General features: G+C 45.3%; 1 protein-coding gene across 6 annotated transcripts in view; it reads right to left on the bottom strand.

Moving 5' to 3' along the window:
- Positions 1-25,931, bottom strand: part of FAM168A (family with sequence similarity 168 member A) — a 121,004-nt gene that overhangs the window by 56,606 nt on the left and 38,467 nt on the right. For all 6 annotated transcript variants that reach the window (XM_040054727.2, XM_040054726.2, XM_040054725.2 and 3 more), the window contains one exon: positions 157-244. In XM_040054727.2, coding sequence (XP_039910661.1) covers positions 157-226 — 70 coding nt within the window. In that variant the 5' untranslated portion in view covers positions 227-244. The remainder of the gene's footprint in view (positions 1-156; positions 245-25,931) is intronic.

The following is a 25,931-nucleotide window of genomic DNA, read 5'->3' as shown; positions in this document are numbered from 1 at the left end:
TCTTCTCACCACCCTCGCTGCACTGGCTTTGCTGAAGGGTTTTTCCTGCAAGTCACGTTCCCGTCCGGCTCCCCAACGGGAAATCTTTCTCCCTCATTAAGGGATTAAGCACCACCACACACAGACATTCAGGAAAAGCCACAGCCCCTGTCCTACCTGTATAGGCCATGTTCTTCGGGTTTCCGTAGGGAGCCCCAGGTTGGACGGGGCTGTAAACAGGATTCATGGTGGAAGACCGGGAACTCTGAGGACAAAAGAAAAGCAGAGTTGAGACAGCTGCCTTACGTTGGCTCCCGAGTGGCTGTCTGGGCAGAGTCCTGATAGCATCGCCCTGTTAGAATTCCAGACACAGAGAGCTGTGAAGGAAGGGATTTACAACCAGACATTACAACCAGATAGCATATTTAATAATTCAAGTTTTGGATCTCTCTGTTAATTCCCACAACTTCTCCAGCGCTGCATGTGCTGCCTACAAATGTACCGGGAGCAGATTCATCTTCCACATCCCTGCTCCAGAGGGGCTCGGGACTCATGACCCCACTTCCAGCTTGCGATGAACAAAGAGGAGGAGCCACAAAGTCAGGCAAGAAATTCTCCCCCTTGGAAGAGAGAGGAGTTCTTGGGTGATAAAACCAACCCTGACCTTTCTGAAAGCAGCAGAAAAAAGACCATTTGCCGCCGGCGAGATGGAGAAGGAAGGGCAAGTCTTGGTGAGCTTTCAGCGTGAGCTGACTGTGAAAACCTGGAGCCCAAGGCTTTGGATCCTGTGTGGGGCTGGGCAGGGCCACCCCCTCGTGCCACCCGTGTCCCACAGGGAGACTCTGTCACAGAGCCTACGTGTGCAAAGAGATTTCCACAGCCCTTGTGCTCCTCTCTCTAATAAAGATGACGGAGCCTGGTCAGCTTCTTGTGGGTTTTATTAAGAGGAAAGCAAGTGACTTGGGAATTTGTGTCTCCTAACTGTCAGTTAAGCAAGTGGCTCAGTTAATTATCTTAATGAAGCACATTCTCAAGTCTGATTAATGGGAAAATCAGTCATTAAGCTTTATTAGGCGACGCATTTGTCTCCACAGCTATCTAGTGGTAATTTCACACCAGAACCGAACCCATCTTGCTTCAAAATCTGGGGGTTTTGTTAAAATGTGTTATTTTACAGTTCATAAATAACACCATTCTCTCCGAACATGTCCCTCATGATGTGGACACAATTTGTTAGATCATTAACTCCTTTCGCTTTACCTCCAGAGAGTAAACAAGTCAAACGTTAAATGTTAGCACCGATTGACTTGACAACAATTAGTGCTTAATTAATTAGCTGTCCCTCCACCCCCAAGTTAGCACTGAAGGAGCCATTCTCAAAGCAAAGGAAATCTGGGTTATAAGCAAGTGGGGAGAGACAGGGAGACTCGGAATTCCATCAGTGGCTTCACTAACACTTAATGCAGAGCATTAAGAAGATCAGTGCAAGACCAGGCTGTCCAGAGAAACTGTGGCTGCCTCATCCTGGAACTGCCCAAGGCCAAGCTGGATGGGGCTCGGAGCATCTGATCTAGTGGAAGGTGTCCCTACCCATGGCAGGGTTGGGACTGGATGAGATTTAACCTGCCTTCCAACCCAAATCATTCTGTGATTTTATGAAATAAAATTTATGAGGGTAACGCTTCACCTTTCCATTGTTCCTTCCCAAAAAACCCCCCAGTGACAGCTGGACCTGCTCCCAGACAGGGCTGGAATCACGGCTGCTTTTCTAAAGCGCCTTTTCAATGCCAGCATCGTTTCATCTGTACTCTTGTGTGTGTAAAGAGTATTAAAAAAATCATAATTTGGAGGAAAAAAAATGACTGCCTATGTGCGGATTGCATTAGGTGTTGTACCAAGTGGAAAAAGCAAAACACTCTTCCTGAGAAGGATGAAAGAAAATGCTTTTTATCCCAGATAAAAAGGTTGTAATCGTGGTGGGAGCTTGAGAGCTTGTGAGGAAGAGGTTTGTGCTTCCTCCCTGCTTTGTATGCAGGGTGGGATTTCCAGACAGCAGGAAAGAGCCCCTGCAAACGGCATTTGGGAGGGATGATTTTCTCTCCCATTCTGCAAGACAATGCCATCCAAAAATACATTTGAAATTCATTGCAGGCACCATGTTGTGGCATTGAAACAGCTACAGTGAAATGGGAATAAAACAGGATTAGCAAAATTAAACCTCCTGCACCGCCAGAACCTGCAGAGTTCGCTTGTGTCCGTGAATACCCAACAAAAAGACTACTAAAAATTAATTATAAACAGACAAACACTAGTGCTGCTCTATTGCAGGAGCTTCCAGTGCTTCCTAATCCCTGAGACAGCGATGCCCAGTTGCTCTGAGAGACTCCAGCAAGGAGTAACTCCAGCAGGAATGCCATGGGAATAAGCTGCTAGCAAACAGTCTTGGGATACTTTGCGGCTGTAACCTGGCTACGTTCTCATCTGTTTCATCCTTCCCCTGACAGCGCAGGACACGCTCCCATCACAGGAGGGAACCGCTCCACATGAAGGGCAAACAGAGCCACAGGGGAGGTCGGGAATGGGTCACTGTGGCCTTGGCAGCGCTGGGGAATGGCTGGACTCCACGACCTTGGAGGGCTTTTTCAACCTTAATGATTCTGTGATTCTATGAGTGTGTCCCCCAGCCCTGGGAATCAGGAGTCGCCACATCTCCAAACTCCCACAGACACAGGACACCCAGAACATCTCACCCCACTGTTTTCCTCCATCACTGGTTTACTTTGTGCCTTTGGAAGCACTGTGCTCAGATCCCCCTCATCTCCACTGGGGGGCTTGCAACCCCCCTCATCATGGTTGGAAAAGATCTCCAAGATCATCAAGTCCAACCTCTGACCTAATGTGAAACCCAAAAGAATAAAGCGGGCATGGAAAATCCAGGATTTTCCCTATCATTATCTTTTCAGATCAAAGGAATAAAATCTTTACAAACAGAAAAATAAATCTATTTTGCAGGGGTTTTAAAACAGTGACATGGACAGGTGAGCCTTTCAGGCTCTCCAAAAATTAAACACTAGCTCTGAGCTTGAAAAGAGTAAACAATGGAAATGGGAGCTGTTCTGAACAGCAGACATTTTTCCATTTTCTTTCAAGTCCTTCCTTGTGTCAAGGTTATTTTCCCTTTAAATTCCCCTTGCCTGGTTTTCTGTGGCACTGGGATGCAATGCCTTTTGAGAGACCTACTCTGGAGAGAGGGTGGTATTTTCTCTATGTGCCAGAAGTCATTTATTTCACATCAGGTGGCACAGAACCAACATGAGAGAGTATGAACAAAGAAAAGAGATACTTTTCTTCCGTGACCTGCACATCACCTCTTTAAATGAATTTTATACAAATTGCATGCTAATACTATTCAGACAAAGTCTCCTTGAACATGAAAAGGCCTCCTGACCTTACACTCCATGCAAATTCCACTAATTTTCTGACAATTTTTCACTTAGGTCGTTTGAAGCTTGACCCTCACTGGGGATCCCCCAAACAATAATTAAATTACCTTCCAATTCATCTGTTAAAGGTTAATATAGGCAAGTTACAAGGGTATTTCCCACCTTTCCCCAAAAAAGTCTGGGACAGTGGGCAGGAGCTCGGAGATTTGTTTCCACAATGAGCAGCTTCTTTTTTAATTTATTCTTTTTTTAGCAACACCTTAAGAGTTGATTGATTATCTCTCATGTGAAACAAAATATTGAACCTGTTATGGAAAGGTAACAGGGTTTTATATAATGTGAACACATCAAGTTGACACATGGAAGCCCAGACTGGTTTGGGTGGGAAAGACCTTAAAGATCATCCAGTTCCAACCCCTGCCATGGGCAGGGACACCTTCCACAAGACCAGGTAACTCCAAGCGCCGTTCAACCTGGCCTTGAACCAGTTCCCCCACAGGAAATTTCAGAATGAGAAAAACCAGAAGATTCTGGCACAGCTGGGGCTACATTAACTTGTTTCCAGAGAAGAAAATGTCTTAATGCAGATGAATTCCTTGCTGTAAATTCCCAGCTTTTTATCTGCAAGTCTGATGGGTTTCACCAGCAGGTAACCAATAAATACATGTATTTTTTAAAAGATCTAATATATCGGCCCCAGTGAGTCCCAAACCATTCTCAGCAGTTCTCAAACGACTTCCTTGATAAATTCCTACTACTTGCTCTAACTCAATGCCTTGCTGACTTTTCCTTTGGAGATGAACCCTGCTGTACTCTTGTACTTGGCGCTCTCCGACTGAGCCACGGCCTCCTCCAGCTGATTATCTCCATTCTTTTATCTTCCCTATCCTACTTCATTATGTTCTGCTGAAAAGGCTTCCTGGAATACGCAGCTTCAAGACACTTCTCCCTGCTCCTTCCTTTCCACAAGCAATGCCTTGGGAGATTTGGGTTGGCCACAAGGAAAAGCCTAGGTTATAGACATCTATCCCACAACATCACCCAGTCACTACAAAAAACAAACCAAAATATTCTTGGTTATCTTTCTTATCTGAGCCTTCTCGAGCTGCTTTTGACCTTTCTCCCAGCCAACCACTGCTCCTTCTCCTAAGAGAAGTTGAACTGCAGGAGACAGAATAACCAGACACAAAAGCAATATCCATAAAAAGACAATTTCTGACACTAATAAATATAATCTTCCCCCCTTCCAAGCTCTTTGAAAATATGAAATAATTGATCACCTCTTTGCCTTTATTTTACAGATGCAGAGAAGACACAGGAGAGCGATGGGTTCAAAGGTGAGCTCACTGAAGCACTGGAATAGGTGGAATAACCATCCCGGGAAGTGTTCAGGGAACACACATCAGTAGTGGCTTTGGCCTGGGTTCACAGTTGGACTCAGTGGTCTCAGAGGACTTTTCCAACCTAACTGATTCCATGATTCTAAGGTAAACCAGATTGGCAGGACCAAGATTCAGGTGTAATATCTGTTTTCCATCGCATTATCCTCAAAGACAAGCTTTAATTTATGTTTTGCTCCAAAATTTCCAGCCACTTCCACTAATTACCCTCCCTCCATTTTTATAATTACTTCCCCCAAAATAGGAGAATCCCTCTGAAGCCATATCCTGAATATTGAAAACATCATTCCTTCCCATGGATTGCAACAGGATAAACATCTAAATTTGTCTTGGAGCCGATCACACCATACAAAATTGGCACATCCTCAATAAAATATTCCTAGAATTAAAATCAGATGAGGGCAGAGATGTCCTTTTAATGACAGATGGGTCAAGCTTCCCTGGGCTTTATTTGTTCAAATCTGTGCTGCAGGTTTTGGCTGTAATTTGTCACTTCCAGCCACGGTTGTTCCTCAGTGTTCTCTAGCAATCTTCACCCAGGTTCTGTTTTCTGGTCACTTCTGGGATTTCTGCTCTGGTCAAGACTGGAAACTCAAGGCAGGGTTGAAAGAGCAGCTCCAGCCCCACTTTCCCATCAGGCAGCACAGCAAATCTCTCCCTGTCCTCTTCTCTTCCTCTGCTCACATTGATGGATGGACCCAGATGGGCTTTAGAGACTGGGAAACAGGAAGATGAACAGTGCAAATGGAGGGGATCAATCCTCCCTAATAGTTCCTTCTTGCTTAAATATTTTGGAATCTGTGTTCTGAAACAAAGCAGTACCAGGGAAGATGAAGGAGGGCCCAGACTAAATCTGTCATCAGAAAGGGAGCTTTGGCAAGAAGTTTGTTTATCATCGTCTTTCTTTAATTTCGTGTTGGCAAGAGGCTCTGTGTTAACAAGCCCAGGAGCCTGAAAGTCTTTCCCATCCATAGGACAGGCAGACGGTGGCATTCCCTCACTCCATTTGGAAAGCAAGCTACGTGGAAGGAGAAAAAGAGACTCCAGATTTATGTTGGGCTTGATGTGCCCCACCAAAACCCAGAAAATATATGGGGCAGCTCGGTACCACTTGAAGAATAAGCAAAAGAAGCTGCTGACTGTCTGGGGGAAAGCTGCCAAGTGATGAACAAACAGAACTCAAATTCAGAAATTAAGAAATTCACAACAATCATAGGCAGAGCTCAGGCAGGGGTTTAACTCGCTAAGGAAATATGGGACAGCTCAGGCTTTAAAACAAAAAACAAGGATGCACACCAGAGGCAGTGGTGTTGTAATTATATTATGACAAGCCTTCAGAATAAAGCTTGTTCAAAGTGAAAATATGAAATTAAATAGTTGGTCGAAATGTCAAAGACTCACTTCATCACATCCATCCCTCAAAGACTGAAGTGGGAGTGGGAGATCAGCTGTTCTACAGCTTGCTCCTCTCCCCTTGCCCACAACAGCTTGGCACTGTTTTCCCAAAGGTTAAGCAGTGCTGGTGGGGATCGCTGCCTGGTCACCACATCCCAAATCCAGGAGTCTCCATGACCAACTTGTGCCATGCTCCTGAGCAGAAGAGCCATCCTTCAGCATCCTTCTCCCTATGAGGAGCGCTAACATCCTTCCAGGCCAGGCTGGAGAGGGCTCAGAGCAGCCTGGGCCAGCGGGAGGTGTCCCTGCCCACAGCAGGGGGTGGCACTGGATGAGCTTTAAGATCCCTCCCTCCCAAGCCAGTCTGGGACTCCATGATTCTGCACCTATGCCCGACTGCTCTAGTATTGATCCAGCTCATATCCTACTGGAATTCTGTCCTACTTGGCATTTCTTTCATAGACTCTGAGCCTAATCCTGCAAAAATAGGCAGTAAAACAACACATAACTAGCACAACAGAAAGCAAGCTTACACAGATGACCACGACAGAAATCTTTAAATGAAGGCTACAGATGTCTGTAAAGCTGTCCCAGGCCTCAAACACAAGTCAAACATTCCATACAGGAATTACCAGAGGTTAACAGCAGACACTGTATAAGGGCCAGGAGCCAATAATCAGAGCATGTATGGCATGATCTCCAACACATGCAATATGCACTCAATTAGCATATTCATATTTCATAACCACTGGAAAAGACAAGAATTTTCCAGCCTGCCATTACAGAGGATTCTGCAGTGCTTTTATTCACCTAAACACTCATTCAGGTTTCCAGTGAATATGTCCGGGCCAGGAAGCCAGAACCAGGAATGCTTTTGCAGCAACACAAAGGAAAGGGCTGAAAGGCCACAGCAAGTCAACAACTAACACTTTTCACAGATTTCTGGACATACCTTCGCAAACTAAAGAGTGGGAAGAGAAGTTTGAAGGTGTTTAGAGCTTTCAGTTTGTATCAGGAAAAAAAGAAGAACTAAATCCCCAGCCTATGACAGCCGGAAAACCCAGCTTTGCTTCCTTGTTTTCCATCAGGGGAATAAGACCGGTTGGGGCAATGAATAGCGCGGCAGAAATTGCAAAGCAGACATTCCCTTCTACCTTAAAATAACAGTGAGTGCTGACAGCAAAAAAAACCAGCTAACAAAGTCCTGGAAGTCTCCTGGAAATGTTTAAAAAGAAAAGCTTAGTCTGAAGCAGCCAAGCAAATATTGGCATTCCCACGTGCACATCTGTACTCATCTCAAATCGATCCCTCCTGGCTGCAAGGTCAAGGAGCCACTTGAAAACCCAGGGATTCAGCATCCGTGTGTAGGTTAAACAATCACTAAATCACGGAATGGTTTGGGTTGGGAGCGACCTTGAAAATCCTCCAGTTCCACCCATGCCAGGGACACCTTCCACTATCCCAGGCTGCTCCAAACCCTGTCCAGCCCGGCCTTGGACACTTCCAGGGATCCAGGGGCAGCCACAGCTTCTCTGGGCACCCTGTGCCAGGGCCTGCCCACCCTCACAAGGAACAATTCCTTCCCAGTATCCATCCCTGCCCTCTGGCACTGGGAAGCCATTCCCTGTGTGCTGTCCCTCCGTTCCCTGTCCCGAGTCCCTCTCCAGCACTCTTGGTGCAATGCCAGGGGAACATTTGTACTCAATGTCCCAGGAGCCTGTTTCCAAGTTTAACAATTCCGTGACTGCACCTATGACTGATAATTTAATTATTCTTAGAATTCAGTGTTGATTTTACAAAACACTCAGGTGTAGCCAGAATAAACCCACCTGGTTTAAGCACACAGAGTTGCCTGTAGCCTCACAGCTTCATATTATAAACTCCACAGAGAAAAAGCCTTTTTATATTGCACAAAAGATCCCAGAACACGTTACACAGCAATTCCATGATTTACAGTGCACATCCTTATTTGTTCCTTTTTGAAAAAGAAGAAAAAAAAAAAATCAGGCCTTTGATTTGCAACCAATTTGTGACACATTTCTTTTCATGCTGATAAGCCTCATCTCTGAACATAATAAGGCTTTTTTCTGCCATCATTTCTCCCTAACAATTCAATTTTCATCTTAAATGAACTCTATCAATCATACAACAGGTGCACATCACCTACTCAAGAGACAGATTTCCTTTCTCCAGATTTCTCTGTCCTCTAACAATGCCCAAATTGATAATAACTGTGATAAAACCCCCAGTCTGGTAGGGGACTAATTTTGGTAAGATTTGCTCTGTTTTTTAATGAATTCATAAGTTTTTTTCCATGCCTGGAAAATAAACTCAGTATTCCCAGAAGATGTTTTGTGAAATACTGGTGGGCATGTTTCTTATTTCCTTAACAAACAACAACAACTGAGTTCCTGGTTTCTGTTCAATGACTAATTCAGCTTTAAGAGATGATTCCAATAGCAAAGAAGAACTAACAGGGGATGTAGAAGGAATTAAATATATAATAAGCAGCCCAGTAGAATGAATTAAATATATAATAAGCAGCCCAGTAGGCAGCACACGCTGTGGGGAAGAGAAACCAGCCTGGATGTGCATCCTCTGGAAGCGCAGTCCTAAGATATTGGACAATGTGACCAGCACAGGGAACACAGTGAAGGCACAGGGCAGGGCCTGGGCAACCTTCACAGGAATTGCCAGGCAACAGGAGCGAAAAAAATGTCCTTGAGGGAAAGAAAAGGAGGGCAAATTGCGAGAGTAGCCACGACCTCTATGATCTGGAGAGCCTGGGAATACACACTTCAGAAAGAACAAATGTTACACAGCAAGACATTTCCCCAAGGCCCCCCCTTCTCTCTATTTTTTTCCCAAATTGACTCCTTTCAATAACTATAAAATAATCTGATTATTCCTTTCCAATTAATAATATGCCTTTAATCACACTTGTAATATATATTTTATATTTTCATTTTTATCCATGTGAATTTAAACAGAATGATGCCTGTATTTAGAATCAGAGCACAGCGAATGACACTCCATAAAGTATTTCCACATAAATTTCCAGGGCACAGGTGTCTCTCACTGGCGTTACTGGGGCTGTGCTCTCCCACCAGCATCCCTCAATGTGCAAAACACCCCCAGTGCAATTCCAAAGGAAGATGGAAGATACAGAAAACAAGGAGAGGAAGATGCACTTCACACGCCTCAGTTTCCTCTGGAAATTAAAACCCAGCTGCGCCCAGATTTCGGTATCAGCACAACAGTGTCAGATTGGTCCTCCCAATGTGGCTGAGAGCTATGGAAATGTAATTACAAAGGGGTTTAGGGTGGCACTTTTAATTTCCCCCTCAGGCACCCTGTTTGCCACAGGCAGCAGTTCATCTGTGTGTTCTGTGGGTGTTTAAGCCCTTGGCAGGGGAAGCCCAGGTTTCCCCTGCTCCCACTCTTAGTTTTCAAATGAACACGAGCCTGCAGGTATTTCCATAGTGGATGAGCTGAGGTGAAGCTGCCATTGATGTTCTCACATCCCTCCTTTGTTCAGCTCAGCCAACACTAAAAGCAGCTCTAAACACACGAAGCGTGTGCGTGCGCTGCTCCTGGTCTTTTATCTGATGTAAAATACCTGTCCACTGGCTGCAAAGAGAAAGGGAGGTCTGATACTGAAAGACAGGAACACCATTTTGGAGGGACTTTTTTTTTTTTTTTTTTTTTTTTTTTTTTTTAAATTTTTTTTTATTTTATTTTATTTGGAAGGACTGCATTTTCACGCAAGAACACAACAACTTGGCAGAAGCAAAATATTATTATTATTAGCAAAAGATTCTTTACCCAGCTCCCTAGGGAATGGGCACAGCCCAAGGCTGCCAGAGCTCCAGGAGGGTTGGGACACCGCTCTCAGGAACAGGGTGGGATTGTTGGGGTGTCTGTGCAGGGCCAGGAGTTGGATTTTGATGCTCATGGGTTCTTTCCAGCGCAGGATATTCCATGGTTTTATGATCTGTCAAGGCAGCCTTGTAGAAGGAACAGAACAGAACAGAATTCCTATCCCCACCACAGCAGCAGCTCCCCACCATAGCTACACTCCCGAGCTCTTGCTGACCCAGGACTTGTAATCTCCTTCTGCTGGAGCATATCTGATATAAATGCTAAAACTCCTGATTTGCAATTCACTGCTGCCATCTGATCCTGAAAATCTTCTGCAGACATCAGAGCAGGGAAACAGAGAACTGAACATGAGACAGAACTGCTCAGGCTGTGCTGCCAATTAGCAGCAATTAAGAGGGCACTCAAAAAGAATCCTCACCGGCCCCTGAACCACCTCAGAATTTGGAGCTGGCATCACTGACAAGCTTCCTTGACAACCCTCTCAGGGAGGAATTCCTCCCCAATATCTAATCTAAATTCACCCTCCTTCAGTTTAAAACCACTCCATTCTCCTTCTATCCCCTGTGCTGAATTCTTCTTCCGCTGCCCATTTATAAAATATTGCAACAATCCTGAAAATCCTGAGATCGATAGGAAAGCCATGAAAACTGAAGGAAGCTCCTGGAGGAATGCAGAGGGACTGGATTAAAAACTTAAAGGGGGAAATTAGAGGGGCAGAGGGAATACAAAAGCAGCAAGTGCATCTCTGAGTCCAAAACCAGGAAGAGAGGCTGAGTCATGGCTGCTATATTTGGTATAAATCCAGAGAAATCATTCCTAAAATAGGTTAACAAAATACTAAGAGCAGAAAAAGGAAATTCCATCTTGAATATAGAGTGAAAAACTCCATCTCACAGAGTTTAATATGGTAAGGAAAGCCCTGGGGTCACCAGCATCCAAAGGGAATGAAATACTGGTAGCTGAAGAGGATCTTTGTTCAACATAATCCTGCAATTACAAAAGAGCCGCATAAAAATACAACTCCATTTCCCATCTTGTAATCCAGTCTTTAACACTTGCTTTCACCAGGAAAGAAAAAGCATCCTGTTCTCTTGGGCTTTTGAAGGCTGTGCAGTGTTTGCTCAAAAAACAAAGTAGGGCTTCAGATGAGCAGCAGGAACTCCGGGGTTTACTTTCCCAGGGGTGATGAGAACAGTGAGTATGTGCAGCCCTGGAAAGGTTTGGGAACTTTCAACATTCCCCCCAAAAAAGAGGCTCACAGCTGCTCCAGCAGCTTCTGCCCACAACCTCGGCTCATTTCCTGCACAGCTCCTCGGCTGTGTGTTCACACATCCTGCTTTGTATCCCACACAACCTGGGCAAATCACTCAGCTGAGTGGCTGGCAATTACGGCTGCACATCACTTCTGTCTCAGCATCAGCCTTGGGGCAGTCACACATCTCTCCCTGCTCTGGTTTGGCGTAACCTGATGTCTGTGCCCACTTCCCAGGAGAGGGCTGGAAGTTGTGCTGCAGCTGGGGGTGGGCTTGGCTCCCTCCTGACCGGGATTTGGGGGTGACTGGGTTAACGAAGTGATCTGCTGGTCCATATCCCATATATCCTACACATTCCTGACAAGGCAGAGACTTCATATGGGTCTGTGTATCTTCTGGCAGGGCCATCACCAATTAATCCAAAGATATCAACTTACAGAGGTATCAGGTTAATCCAAAACTGCTCCACAGAATTAAACTTGTCCAGATTTCTAAACTATTTCATGACGCCTTTATTGGGAAAATCTATGCAATAAATCAGGAATATGGATCTCTTTGAAGCACAAGCACAGGTTTGACTGGAAGCTACAGACCTGAAGGTGACATTACACATGAAATCCCAGGTCTGGTTGAGAGGAAGTCAGGAGAGACGCTCTGAACTCTTCAGCAAGGAGGCTGAGGAAAGCCTTCCAGCCAGGGAATCCAGGGAATACCACTGCCTGTGCCTTGGCAGCTCCCCTCCTCTCACTATCATTAACTGCTGCCTGCTTGCTCTGCTCCCTTAGCTGCAAACAGCCTGGAGATGAATCATTATGCATCCCTGAGCTTGCAGAACAAGGATCATTTTTCCAGCTCCAGTCTTCCACAACTTTTGGCTGGCTGGATCAGCAGTACCATGCCAAGAGCAGGTATTTCACCCAAAGATGCTACAAAGACATTGCAAGGTTTGGACACAGCAAGAGGACAAGCAAAGATACAGAATCTCAGACTGATTTGGGTTGGAAGGGGCCTCAGAGTTCATCCAGTGCCACTCTTGCCATGGGCACAGACACCTTCCACGAGCCCAGGGTTGCTCCAAAGCCCATCCAACCTGGCCTTGGACAGACACTTCCAGGGATCCAGGGCAGCCACAGCTTTCTCTGGGCACCTGTGCCAGAGCCTCCTCCTCTTCACAGGGAAGAATTTTTTCCCAGGATCTGGTCAGAATCCACCCTCTACTAGGATAAGTGTGATTTACTTTCCTTTTCACACCTCTGTCAATAATCAGTGCAAATTCACACATTAGCAAGTTAAAAGTTCTCGTTCACAGCATTGGAACCACATTAAAAATATCCATAAACTTAAAGCAAAACTCAAAAGAAATTACAGAGATCTGCCTTGAAAAACAGAAATTTGGCTAGTCCTAAATGATAGGAAGAGGCCATGGAGATGCTCCAAAGGCTGGAGCCCCTCTGCTCTGGAGCTGGGCTCGGAGAGGAGAAGGCTCAGAGCCCTTCCAGGGCCTAAAGGGGCTCCAGGAGAGCTGGAGAGGGACTGGGGACAAGGCATGGAGGGACAGGACACAGGGAATGGCTTCCCACTGCCAGAGAACCATGGAGTCTCAGTCCACAGTGAGCCTCAGAACAGCCCATCAACACTTGGCCCCTCTCTCTCCCTGCTTTCCTTGGATCCACGGAGCTGTTTGGGCTGAATGAGCAATTAGAGTATGAGGAAACAGATGGCTCTATTTGGCAACTTCTTGCAAAGTCAAAACTTCTTGTCATTTTGAGACAAGCCAGGTCATGTTACAACCAAATGACTCCAGAGTAACTGCTTTCAGGAGCCTTGGAGTAAAGGGGTGAAACTTTTCAGGCAGCAGAGTCTAAGATGGTCAACCAGATTGCACCAATTCAGCTTCCACTGGATTTTGTAATTAACAGCAGAGTTGACCATTCTTCACTATCAGGATCACAGAATCATTCACAGATTTGGGTAGGAAGGGATCTTTTCAAGGTATTTAATGATTGCAGAAAAGAAGCATGTTGGGTAATAGAAATAGAAATACTGACTGTGTCTATTTCCTTTTCATTTTTTATTAAAAATCCCAAAGCTTTTCCACATATGGGCCTTTGGGACCACAGGGATGCTACTGGACTGCTGCACTGCTCTGAGCTAATCCAGACAAACTTTTAGCAACTCAGAAGGTAGGAACTCCAGTGTACCATTAATCCAGTGGTGCTACAATTAATTCTCATTCTCTTCACAGTGATCTTGGTTCAGAGCAGCAAAACAAGACCAAAACATAACTAAAACAGCCAACTGCATCACTTAGGAGTTCCCTGGCCCAGAAACCAGCTACAATTTGAGAATGGTCTCGTGGCTGTCATGGCTTTGCTGGAATTCACTCTGCCTGATCCCTCAGATTTCCACATCACATCCAAGGTGCCTTGGACAGGGTAGAGTTTCTTTGTGCTTCACTGAGGTGCCAGTTCGGGACAGCTGCAAGAGCTCCCCTATTCCAGGAGTGTTCCAGTGGTCTGAGCAGCACAAACAGTTGATGTTTCCTGGGATGAGACCAGCTGGGACGACCAGCAAACACTGTCCTTTTTAACTGCTGCCAACAAGTGTTTCAATGTCCCCTTCTAAATCAACCAGCACAACCTGAACTTGCAGCAACACAAAACACATGGGGGAATTTTCCGCTGGATTTTATGTTCAGCACTGGCCCACGTCACACAAACTACCAGAAAAACAGACAACACTGCCCAAACCCATCCTTCATCCACTCATCCATGGAAGGGCACCGTGAACTCACGGCTGATTTCAAAGCCAAAGCTGCTCTTTACAATTCAGATGAGAATCTGGCAAACACCCCTTTTTCCAAAGCATGGATTCTGCTTTTCCACTGCAGTCTCATCATAGATAGGGCCAGCTGGGGGGAGGTAATTTTTTTTTTTTTTTTTTTCCTGAAAGATGAGACCTGCATTCTATGCAAATTAATGTTTAAAATACAGTTTTAGGCTAGAATCTGCAATTTAGTGATGCCACCTCAGAGAATGCTCCTTCCTAACCTGTCACCACCAGGTGAGTTCTGGCAGCTCATTTAATGCAAAACCAGACGAAAATTGGATTCTTTAACCTGAATTTAATATTCATAATTAGGTTTTAACTTCAAAATGAGTTAAAGAAGAAAACCAATTTTAAAATGTAATTCCAAGAATATATTTACTTATGGCTTTTGAGCTATTCCAAGGCCAGAGTTTTCTGGGTACCTGCACCAGGAGCATATCCTACAGGGTATTTACCAAGTAATTCCAGGGGATTTCTAGTTATTAAAGAAAGACAACATGACCAGACAACTCCCTTTTCAAAGGCTTCCTGAAACACAGGTGAAAGAGCTGGGAATTATTCTGGGAGAGGGATTTAGCACATTTAGGTAGAGTTACAAAAGGCATCCCAACATCCTGGGGTTCAGCATCCGCCTGGCACCAAGAGGCTTTGCCAGCCCCAAATAAAGATATTAATACAGCAGCACAGTGTCTTCCTTACTTATTCTCACCACAGTCACCCCCAAAAAAGAGGAATTTTCAGGCTAAGTCGGCAGCTTAAGGCACTTCAAATTCTCTTTTTCTTCCCCCAGCTTCCCGCAGATTTCTCTCACGGTGTCCTTCCCAGCCAAGAACAGCAAATGGAAATCTGCTCCACATCCGTGTGAGATAATGGTCTAATACAAGTGGAAAGTATTTCCTTATACCAGGAGAAAACAGCCATCAACAAGACAAATCGGTGGAATTGCTCATTCCTAAGTGTTTCCGGATGAGTAGGAAAAGGGAAAAGAAAGATGTTCTGGCTCTCCCTGAAACGCATCTGAAAGATATCACTTCTCCTACATCTCAGAATCAAACAAACTGCCATCACAAGCCACACGTGGTGTTCCTAACTTGGGAATACTGTACATTCCCTGCTTTATTTTGGGATTTCTGATGTATTTTTCCAATAGCAAGAGCTGTGTTTACCGTGAGGACTCTGAGGGCTGAGCATGCCGTCAGTAATCCGGAAATTCTGCAAACAAACAGCACTTCAGCTCTTCCCTGCCAAGAATAAAATCTTATTTGGGACAGGGAAAAAGCCAATGTTCTCTAAAATGAGTAGGGTGACATAGAAATTTGCATCTGTTCACAAGAGGATTTAAAATATGGATCATTTCATGTAAGAAGAGTCCAAAGGTAGGAAAACTAAAAGCAACAGACTCTGCTTGTGGTCTGTTTGAGGAATGTGAGAGAACCTCCAAAAAATATGAGAACAGGAGAGCAGGGAGGAGGATGCTCAGTGGAAAACAAAATAATAGGAAGCAAATGAGTCAAAATCCAAACCAAGAAGAGCTTAAACAAAACTCCAGAACACCTTAAACAAGCTAGAAAGTAAAAATAGCAAATGCAGATCTGCTCCATGCTTATCCCAAGTATGGAAAGATTGGATATTTCCAGAGAACTTCATGAGGAAACAGAAAGCAAATATATACTAAAGTCAATAAAACCAAATATTGTTTACTTTAAAAGTCAGGGAAAACTTATAATGCCCTGACCACGATGCCTTTGAAAATCCTTTATCACGTTCAAATCACGCACTGTGTAACAGCACAAGACTTGTCCTTATCTTTAACAAGTGTCCTAAGGATTATCATGGAATTAGCCAATGTCTCCTTTCCCATGAAGCAAAAGTGGCTGGAATGCTGCAGTGCCCTCACTCAGATAAACAGACACAGCATGAGAAGCAAAATAACTCAACCCAAATCCCTCAATTGTGCCTAAAGAGTCCAGAACTGGGGAATAAACCACCACAAAAAGCTACTTACAAAAGCCCCAGCAAGACACTATTAAAAAATTAAAGTTATGGGACAACAGGAGAAGGGAATGTTATGGATTAGGGAGCAGTTAAGCAATAGGAAATGGCCTGTATTAAACACGGGATTTTCAGACTCCCCGGAGGGTGACAGCAAGGTGCTCCCAGAGCCTTTACAGGGATCAGCAGTGGAAACTGGGGAAGAGAAAGAAGAGACAAAGCAATGTTTGTGGATATTAAATTATTCATAATAGTCATAATTAAGTTGGGAGATTCAGAGAGCCCTGAGAGAAGTGCAGAGAGTGAAATCATCAGCTGAGAGATGCAAGGTAATGTGTGTGTGCTGAATAAAATAATAAATCCTGCTCCTATTGCAGGGGCTGATGGCTCAGAAAGATTCCCTAGAAGCAGTTCTTGGCTACTAAAAATCACTTATGATGGAGCTTCTGAAATGCTTGATTGAATGCTGTAATATTAGTATCCAGGCAATGAAAACAAAATGGCCAAATGATTAAAAAATGCATTAAACACTGCACTTTTTTTTTTTAATTAACAGCATTTCTGAGTTAAATTCCAGTGCCTAAAGGTGCTCCAAGAGAGCTGGAGAAGGACTGGGGACAAGGGATGGAGGGACAGGACAAGGGAGAATGGCTTCCCACTGCCAGAGGGCAGGGTTAGGTGGGATATTGGGCAGGAATTGTTCCCTGAGAGGGTGGGCAGGCCCTGGCACAGGGGGCCCAGAGAAGCTGCAGCTGCCCCTGGATCCCTGGAAGTGTCCAAGGCCAGGCTGGACATTGGGGCTTGGAGCAACTTGGGATAGTGGAAGGTGTCCCTGCCCATGGTAGGGCGTGGGAATGAATGGTTTTTAAAGTCCCTTTCCACCCAAACCATTCCGGGATTCTCTAAAATCCAAAGGTGGTTTAGTGTGTTACTTTGATCAGGTGGCATCACTGCAACAAAACAATCTGAGGGAAGAACGACATTTGAAATTGGTTTGGTTGCTAAAAATCACCTGCAGCTCAGCTCTGGAGTCTTCCAGTTCACAGAATTCCCAGATGGGTCAGGCTGGAAGGGTCCACAGCTGCTCATCTGGTGCCACCTCGCAGAGCACAGGACAGTGTCCAGATGGTTCTGGAATATCCCCAGTGAGGAGACTCCACACCTCTCTCTGGGTGATGTGTTCATGTGTGGTCACTCCCCAGGGCAGAAGTTCTGCCTTCTGTGCAGGTGGAACTTCCTGGGCTTCAGTTTCACCCCGTTCCTCCGGTGCCATTGCTGGACCCCACAGAGCAGATGTGGGACATCCTTTCCCATATGCACCTTTACATTTTGCTTTAAATTCATCAGCCTGCAAAAGCATTTAAGAGCCAGTAAAAGTCATTTGTGTCTGTTCTGAGGCCATCCCTCATTTGTGAGCCACGGCAGAGCAATACAAAAATCGGATCATAAACCTAGCATCTGGGTGTTCTTTTTTAAAACCACACCTATTTCACAGGTGGGACTGGAAAAGGATAAAGAAAATGGCACAAAAGATGACAATGGTGACGAGAACTGAAGGTTCAGCTCTGTGTGTGGCCTTCTGAGGAAAAAGCAGAATCAAAGGAGCAGGCAAGAGGAGGACCTCTATAAAAACACACAGAGTGGAAGGCAGAGCCACAGGGAATCCTGCAATGCTCTCCCTGCACTGGCAGCAAGCTCTGGAGCAGGGGGATGAGAACAAGGACAATGTACGTGGAAGGAAAATTTTCCCCTCTTGTTTCACCTACAGATATTGCTACTATAAACTGATTTAGTTAAATTATCAGGAGAAAAGTGATGGTCTTACACTGCCCACTCTGCTCACATTATTGCCCATCCCCACGCCTCGGTGAGATGCTGAAGGCGGCACGTCACAACAATTTCTCTAAACAGTATTTGACTGATAACCTCCCATGTCCAAGCAATTCTGGGTTTGTTTTTGGTTTTTTTTTTGAATTGACATTAGCACCAGTCAATTCCTACATGGTTTTCAGCTGGGATGCTGCAGACACAAGACCTTCATCAAACAAAAAGCTTTCTTTTTCCCCAATGAATTATTTTAAGGTCACGAAAGGAATTTTTTTTTTCCTCGTAAAGCAAGTTGTCTTTTTGTTTGAGGAAAAAGAATACACGTTTCCTCTTGTGTAGAAGATATTCTGATTGCATTACGGAGATCCTGCTGATGCTCTTACGGTGCCAAATAACCCTCAGGAAAATGAATTTTTCCAACAGTAAAATATATGGATTAACAGTTTAGAACACCCACATCCACTCTGTAATCCCCAGGGCTAAAACCAACAAATTCCTAGGCCTGTTAATTAGCTCACATGCAGGAATGCAATGCCATGGATGCAATAATGTGTAGTCAGGATGTGTTTTATCAGCTCGGGGGCTCCGACAACAACAATGCAGCGCCTTGGCAGAGCGCCGCGAATTCCGACTGAAGGCTCTCCAGCCCGGCTCGCTGGAGCTGCACGTGACAAATAAAGCAATGATTCACAGCTGAACTGCAGTGAGATGCTCTGGCAGGCCACGAGCACCGTGGGGATGGGAATTTGCCATTCCTGCACACTGGCAGCTGGGGGAAGGGAGCCCAAGGGTGCGCTGGTGACATTCCAGGGTCATTGTTCCACCCCGAGAGGAGCATAAACGGAGAGGAGGAATAATGAGGAATAAGCTGCAGTGGTCTTCCCATACAGCACAGTTACACCCAATTACTGTCCCCAGTCTGCAAACCCTGTGCCTGTAATCCTTTTTAAACTAACAAGGCTTCTCACTCCAAAATCTCACGTTATTTCAACATTAAATGCAAAATATTTCAGGGCTCCAGCCCGAGTCCACCAGAGGAACCAAAGCTATCAGCTTGTAAATCCCTATCCAAGCCTTTAATGAGCTGGCAAAATAATCCTCTAGTAGTACCTGGGAACAACAGCAAACCCCTGGTATTATTGGTAACTTCTGATGAATAATCAGCTCTTTTCCAGGCACTTTTGCTGAAGAAACACCTTTCAAACCTGACCTACCCAAAGACACGGCAACAGCAGCTCCATGAATGTAGAGTGCTGCTTGTTTCCAAAGAAGCCCAGAGTGGTTTGAGTTTGAAGGGGCTTAAAGCCCATCTCATTCCCATCCCCTTCCGTGAGCAGGGACACCTTCCACTAGACCAGGCTGAACTCGGAGAAGAGCCTAGAGAAGAAACAAGGAACCTCATTTTTAGGCGGCCTCACGAGTTATAAGTAATTCATTATCCCTCATTTGCCATAGCCCTCAGACCAAGATATCTTTCATGGGTGAATCACTTTTTAGGGAGAGAATCCTGGACAGAAATCCTGCTGATAAGGCCTCACATAAATATAGAACAAACTGAAAGAGCAGTTACTGACTTCCAGCCCCATTCTGATTTTTGAACTTTGCAATCTTGACATTAAAGATGTCTTCTTTTTAACTTGAAATGACACACTCAGCTGTACACAAAACACAACGATTCTCCCTGCTCCCAGCTGGGACAGCCAGAAAGACTGACAGACAGGCACGAGGGGCATGCTGAAGTGCCAAAGTGCCAAGGAATTATCAGCCACGGTGTCCTGACAGGACGGGGCAAGCTGGGGGAGTCAGGCTCTGTTCCCGGGGAAAATTTGTTCCCCAAAAGGGTTTTCCAGCCCTGGCACAGCTGCCCAGGCCAGGGTTGGAGTCCTCATCCCTGGAAGGATTTAAAAGCCATATGCACGTGGCTCTGAGCAGCATCTCACCTACCTGCAGATCCATGCCAGCCACGGGACTCAGTGCGGGCTGAGCATGGCCAGCACCTTCATGGATCTGACACCAATTCCTCATGGATGTTGACAAACTGGGAAAAGCATTTTACACCTGTGAGAGAGCCCTTGAAGTGGAGAACATTATTTTCACACTTTAATACTAAAAATGGACAAATGTATGTAAGGAACTCCAAAATGAGAGACAACTTCGGGCAGAAAGAATTTATGATTTTGCTCTGCTATCAGTTCATCTTCAGTTTTCCCCATTTTTTTGTAACTAACCTCTCCATTACACAACCAGATAACATCCAAGGCTAAACAGGATCCTAATGCTAAATTTCCCTGCAGAACACTTCCAAAGAAAGAAGAGGTCAAAACCTGCTATCAGTAAAAGGAAAATTTCAAAGCACCAGGAAACCAGCTAAATTGTTATTTTTCCTACTCCAAACCTGTAGCTCGTAAGGACCCACTCCCCCACGGAAAAGCTGCAAAATGTGGACCCAAAGAAAGGCATTAAATAACCATAAAAGAAATATAAAAGTTTAGGAACAGTTGCTGTGTACTATCTCCTGACTGGATACAGCATGAATATGGGAAAAAAAGAAGAGATTTTAAATGCTCGATCTGTGCAGCAGCAAGAACTCACTCACCCTGTTTCACTGACTCCGCTCCAAAGGGGCACAGACCACCTACTCCCAAATTGGATACACCCATCCCAAATTGTGTGGGGGATTTCACCCACTGAGCCATGGCAGATTAGGAGGCTTTGAGAACAATTATGTGGGATGAAAAGGAGAGAGGGGGAACCCCGAGCCTTGAACGAGCACGTGGAACACCGATGTCTAGACAGCGCTGACACCTTTGTCCTTGGGAAGAAGGATTAGGGAAGCAATCTGGCTGTGCTGTCCCTTGCTTGATATGAAACCAGAAGACACTTTGGGCTAAAGGCCTGGCCCTGCTCCAAAAACCACTTTATTATGGAGGAGCTGAAGAAAAGGAGGTCTGTAAGAGTGAGAGTGAGGTTTCTGCCTGGCAGTCACAGCAATTAAACAAGCTGCCTTGATGAGGGGGGAAAAAAGCATCCAAATACAACCCAAAGCCTCAAAAGAGCAGGAGAAAGTAATTTGAAGAGTAGGTCAAGCCTCCCAAGGGGATTACCTTTCCAGTTTGAGACTTAATGCTGGAGACATGCTTGAAAAAGCTGACCAGTGAGATCCTGTTGATCCCACGGATGACCCCGTAACGTCTGGATGCTCCAGCACAAGTCAAGTGTTAAAAAGGGAACGTGGAAAACTCTGTGAGTTGGGACCAAAACTGGCAGAACTAGAAGGTTCCTCCTCTTCCTTCGACCTTCCCTTTCTCCCTTCCTTCCTCTCTATGAGATTGCTGGGTTAAAATGTGTCATCAAATCCCAGATCACATAAGAAACTTGAAAGATCCACTTCAAAGAGCTACTTCGGCAAACAAAGCACTTAAGTCAATTTAATGCTTCTCATACTGGAAAGAACCACTTCCTTCAATGGGAAAAGAAAACAAATAATGGAGAGACAAAGCTGGGAACATTTGTGGGAGCTGGGAATAACCAAGCCCGGGCTGTGGCAGTGAAGAGGTGGGGAGCTCATACTTCCCTGGCTGTTCCAGTGCTTCCAACACGATGGATTTCTCTCCTAGGATGTGCTGACAGAGTGAAAAACCAAGCAGAAGTTCAAAGGCTTTCACTCTTACCCAAAAATCCATCTGCCAAACATGGCAGACACTGGAAACTCACTGCTCCGAGGACTTGGATGTGTTCAGAGAAGGCAGGAGGGAATACAGCTCTTAAATACCTCAGTGCCTATAAAGATATTTGTCATTTCAGACCTGTGCTGCTGTTAGGAACCAATTTTGCTAAAAATGAATTTTAAAGGGAGTTTCCATCCCCTTGAATACCCAGAGGATATTTCCAGTTCAATACTTCAAAGTCCTATGGTACCACCATCGTCTCTCCAGGCGTGCAGGAAGAAGGAAGGGAGAAGGAACCTTCTAGTTCTGCCAGGAAATTAAGGCAGAGCTGGAGGATCCAACTGTTGGCTCCTTAAGGACAAGTCGGGATGGAAACCCAATCCAACCTTCCTTTTATGGAGCAGTTAATGTGATAATATCTAAGAGAGACGGAAACTTTATACAGACAGAGGGAAATCTTAATTCTCAAACAGACCAGAGGCAATTACCAAAATTATAGCAATGGAATTGTTTTTTTGCAGTCAAGCATAATTATGGAAAGTCTATTGGAAAGAAAACTTAGGCTATGATTTGCATTTCAATTGATTTTCAAACTTTTGTGTGGAGAATTGATGGCCAGAATTGGGAATTACAGGAACTACCCCTACACTGAAATACACTCATCAATGTTATAATACAGGATTTCCAAGGATACAACACAGACAGTGTTCCAAGATTTAGGGGGTTTTGAGTTTTTTCCTATTAGCCTGTAGAAAATGGATAAAGTTGTAGAGGAAAAGAAAAAACCACCAGTGCTCCCACCTGGGTCTGCTGGGTGGTACAACAGGACGAGAGGCAACGGGAAGAAACTGGAGTGAAGGAAGTTCCACCTGAACGAGAGGAAGAACTTTACTGTGAGGTGACCAAGCACTGGAACAGGCTGCCCAGAGGGGGTGTGGGGTCTCCTTCCCTGGGCATAGTCAAAACCCATAATGCCAAGGGTTGTGGACACAATCCTGGGTTACCTGCTCAAGCAGAGAGCTTGGACTAGACGACCTTTGTGTCCCTTCCAACCCCAGCCATTCCGGGGTTCTGGGATTCACATGCAGCTGGAGCACTGCACAATGGGCAAATCCAAGGCTCCTGAGAATATTTTCCTTCCTGAGGTTTACCAGCAGTGGCCAGGGCTCACAGCAAACCATTGGGATATTGTCCCTGCCAAACTGACAATCCCAAGTTACCACTTCCACATGTTAAAAAGGAACATTTCTGTACTAAAATATCTGGAAAGTTCTGCCCAATTGCTTTACAACTTCATTGATTATAATTGGCTCTTGCTCCTTCAGCCCAAGAATTTCACACAAAATTCCAATTATACAATCCAGCATGAGACAGCCAGAGATACAGACCCTCTAACAAGCTTAGGCAAAAATCAAAGGGCTAAATCAAAAACTGGCTCACACCAAGTCTATTCCTTGTGCAGTCAACCAAGACTAATTAATGCTTTTAATGGCAGTTTACCCCTTTTGGCGCCATAAATCAGAGCAGGCAGCTTTTCTGAATTAACAAAAGATTCTGTGAAAGGTGTAGCTCATTAAGCACACTCCCCAAATTCAAATGCACTTAATCAGAACCAGGTACATTGAGCAGGACTGTACTCCAGGAGCAGAGAAATCTGCAGGTTGTACACAGGGCACATTCATTCATCAACACAAACAAGGCTGGCACACCGGGAAGAGGGGCTGAATTATACATCTGAGAGAAAGGCCCCTGCTTCCAGCACGGCTTTTGTGAGAGCAGGAATGTGCAGCACACTGCGGGAAGGCGCTGTGGAGAGGTGGAGGGAACAGGGAGGATGTTTCCCATCAGCTCACCTCAGCCACAGAGTCCTTGAACGGAGCACGCTGCTGCTGCTGAGCTGCTGGAGCACTTCCAGACAAGGCACCAAGCTGATCAGAGGGATGGAGCAGCTCTGCTGCGAGGAACGGCTGAGAGAATTGGGATTGCTCAGCCTAGGAAAGAAAAGCTTTGGGGTGACCTCACTGTGACCTTCCAGGACCTACAGGGAACCTACAGCAAAGATGGAGAGAGACTCTTTACAAGAGTCTGGAGTGAGAGGAAAAGGGGGAATGAAGCCTACTGTCAAACTGACAGAGAGGTTTACACTCATCTTAGGAAGAAATCCTTCCCTGTGAGGGTGGGGAGGCCCTGGCACAGGGTGCCCGGAGAAGCTGTGGCTGCTCCATCCCTGGCAGTGTCCAAGGCCAGGCTGGAGCAGCCTGGGATAGTGGAAGGTTGTCCCTGACTTTGTGGGGGTGGCACTGGACGGCCTTTAAGGTCCATTCCAAGCCAAACCACTTGGGGATTCTATGATGTACCTAAATATGCTGTAATATATCACGTAGGGAAATGTCTTCCTTGTAGAAAGTGATGAATTTATAAAGATTAATGACCCAGCATTTCATTCTGTGAGACACTCTTGCAAATACCTTTCTGAGTCAGTTCTACACCTCTAAAAAATCCTCTTTTAAAATGTTTTTGCCATAGTTTCTTCCCAATATCCCATCTAATCCTGCTCGCTAGCAATGGGAAGCAATTCCCTGTGTCCTGTCCCTCCATCCCTTGTCCCCAGTCCCTCTCCAGCTCTCCTGGAGCCCCTTTAGGCCCTGCAAGGGCTCTGAGCTCTCCTTGGTGAGCACCCCCAGCTCTCCCAGCCTGGCTCCAGAGCAGAGGGGCTCCAGCCCTGCAGCAGCTCCGGGGCCTCCTCTGGACTCTCTCCAGCAGCTCCAGGTCCTGCTGCTGTTGGGGGCCCCAGAGCTGGATGCAGCACATAACTTGGCTTGACAGAAATCATTTTCCATATCATATGTTCTCTGAGAGGAATTTTGTTCTCCAAAACAGAGCTGGCAGTGCAGGAAAACTTCAGATCTGTGAACAAAGGATTTGCTCCTGCACGAAAAAAATTCACTAAATGATGTTCCCAACAGCAGCGAAGTGTCCAAGAACTGCTGGCAAAATGCTCCACTTCAGCTCTGGATTCAGTGCATTCCCAGCCCAGTGAAGACCCCACCAAGCTGGCAGAAATACTCAGGAGACTTAAAGTCCAGAAATTTTCCACATGAGTTCAGAAATGTTGAGGAGCAGAAGTATAAAGTCCAGGCCCAGTTCCAAATTCCACTCACACACACTGGATAAAAACCAGCCTAATGTAAAAGCACATTTAAAAACATTTACATCAAACCAAACCATTACAGAGATAAGAGAGGTATTTATAGAAACACATGGATTTTACACACACACACACACACACACATACACACCCCCACCCCGTGTTTAACTATTTAATGGCTGGAATTTCAATTAGGATGTGGGGGATTGGGGTATTTCCCAAGCAGGAAACAACCTAAGTAAGGTAAGACATGGAGCACACACACGTTCAAGTTTAACTCAATTTCCTCCACCTTTTGATTTCTGAATGAACACAGGGTCTAACAGGGAGGGTTTCAACTAGGTTTCAAGATAAAGTCACCCAAAAGTAAATATCTGAAGTGGCTGCTGGAGATCCCCAGAAGGGCAATCCCAGCTTGGAGAGCAACCCCGACCTGCTTGGTCAGCCAAGTCTCCACAGGCTCCATCAATTCCACTCTTGAGGTTTAAATTTCTTAATCTGGAGGTGGGTTGGACCAGGAGCCTTTGGAGAAGGAGCTTTCTTATGCAAAGCCAACACTGCACATATTCCCACTTGAAACACAATCTTGTTGTCTGGATCTCCCAGCAGTTCCAGTCTCACTCTGTGTCCCTTCTCCCACCCATCAAACCCACCCTTGGCTTTGTCTCTCCCCTTCCACAGCCTTGGATTTCTGCTTCTCAGACCCCCAAAAAGCTGCAGAGCCCAAATGGGGGAAACTATGAAGAAAAAAAGAGATAGGAGCAGCAACAAAGTCCCCCTTTTTAAATTCTTTTTTTTTTCCTAGCATGAAGAGAGGGAAAAGGGGAAGCAGGAGATGGACAGGGGATCACCGTTGTTGTCTCAAGGCTGGCACAAGCAGGGAAAAGCTCTTCTGAAATCCTTGGCATTTTCTGTCCCATCTCACCTAAGCTGGGGTGGCATGAGAGGAAGAAATACTGGATTTTGTCAGCACCCAAAGAGGAGGCACTGATTTAGGGCAGCTTTTCCCAAAGCAGGGCTGGAGTGCTGAATTATTGTGACGATAAGGGTCAGAGTGTGCCCAAAGGTTTGATCTCTGTGCAGTGCAGCAGACCCAAGAGCAGCTGACATTTAAA

Source organism: Hirundo rustica, chromosome 2, assembly GCF_015227805.2.
Source record: "Hirundo rustica isolate bHirRus1 chromosome 2, bHirRus1.pri.v3, whole genome shotgun sequence".
Lineage (NCBI taxonomy): Eukaryota > Metazoa > Chordata > Aves > Passeriformes > Hirundinidae > Hirundo > Hirundo rustica.
This window is presented reverse-complemented; position numbering and strand designations above follow the sequence as displayed.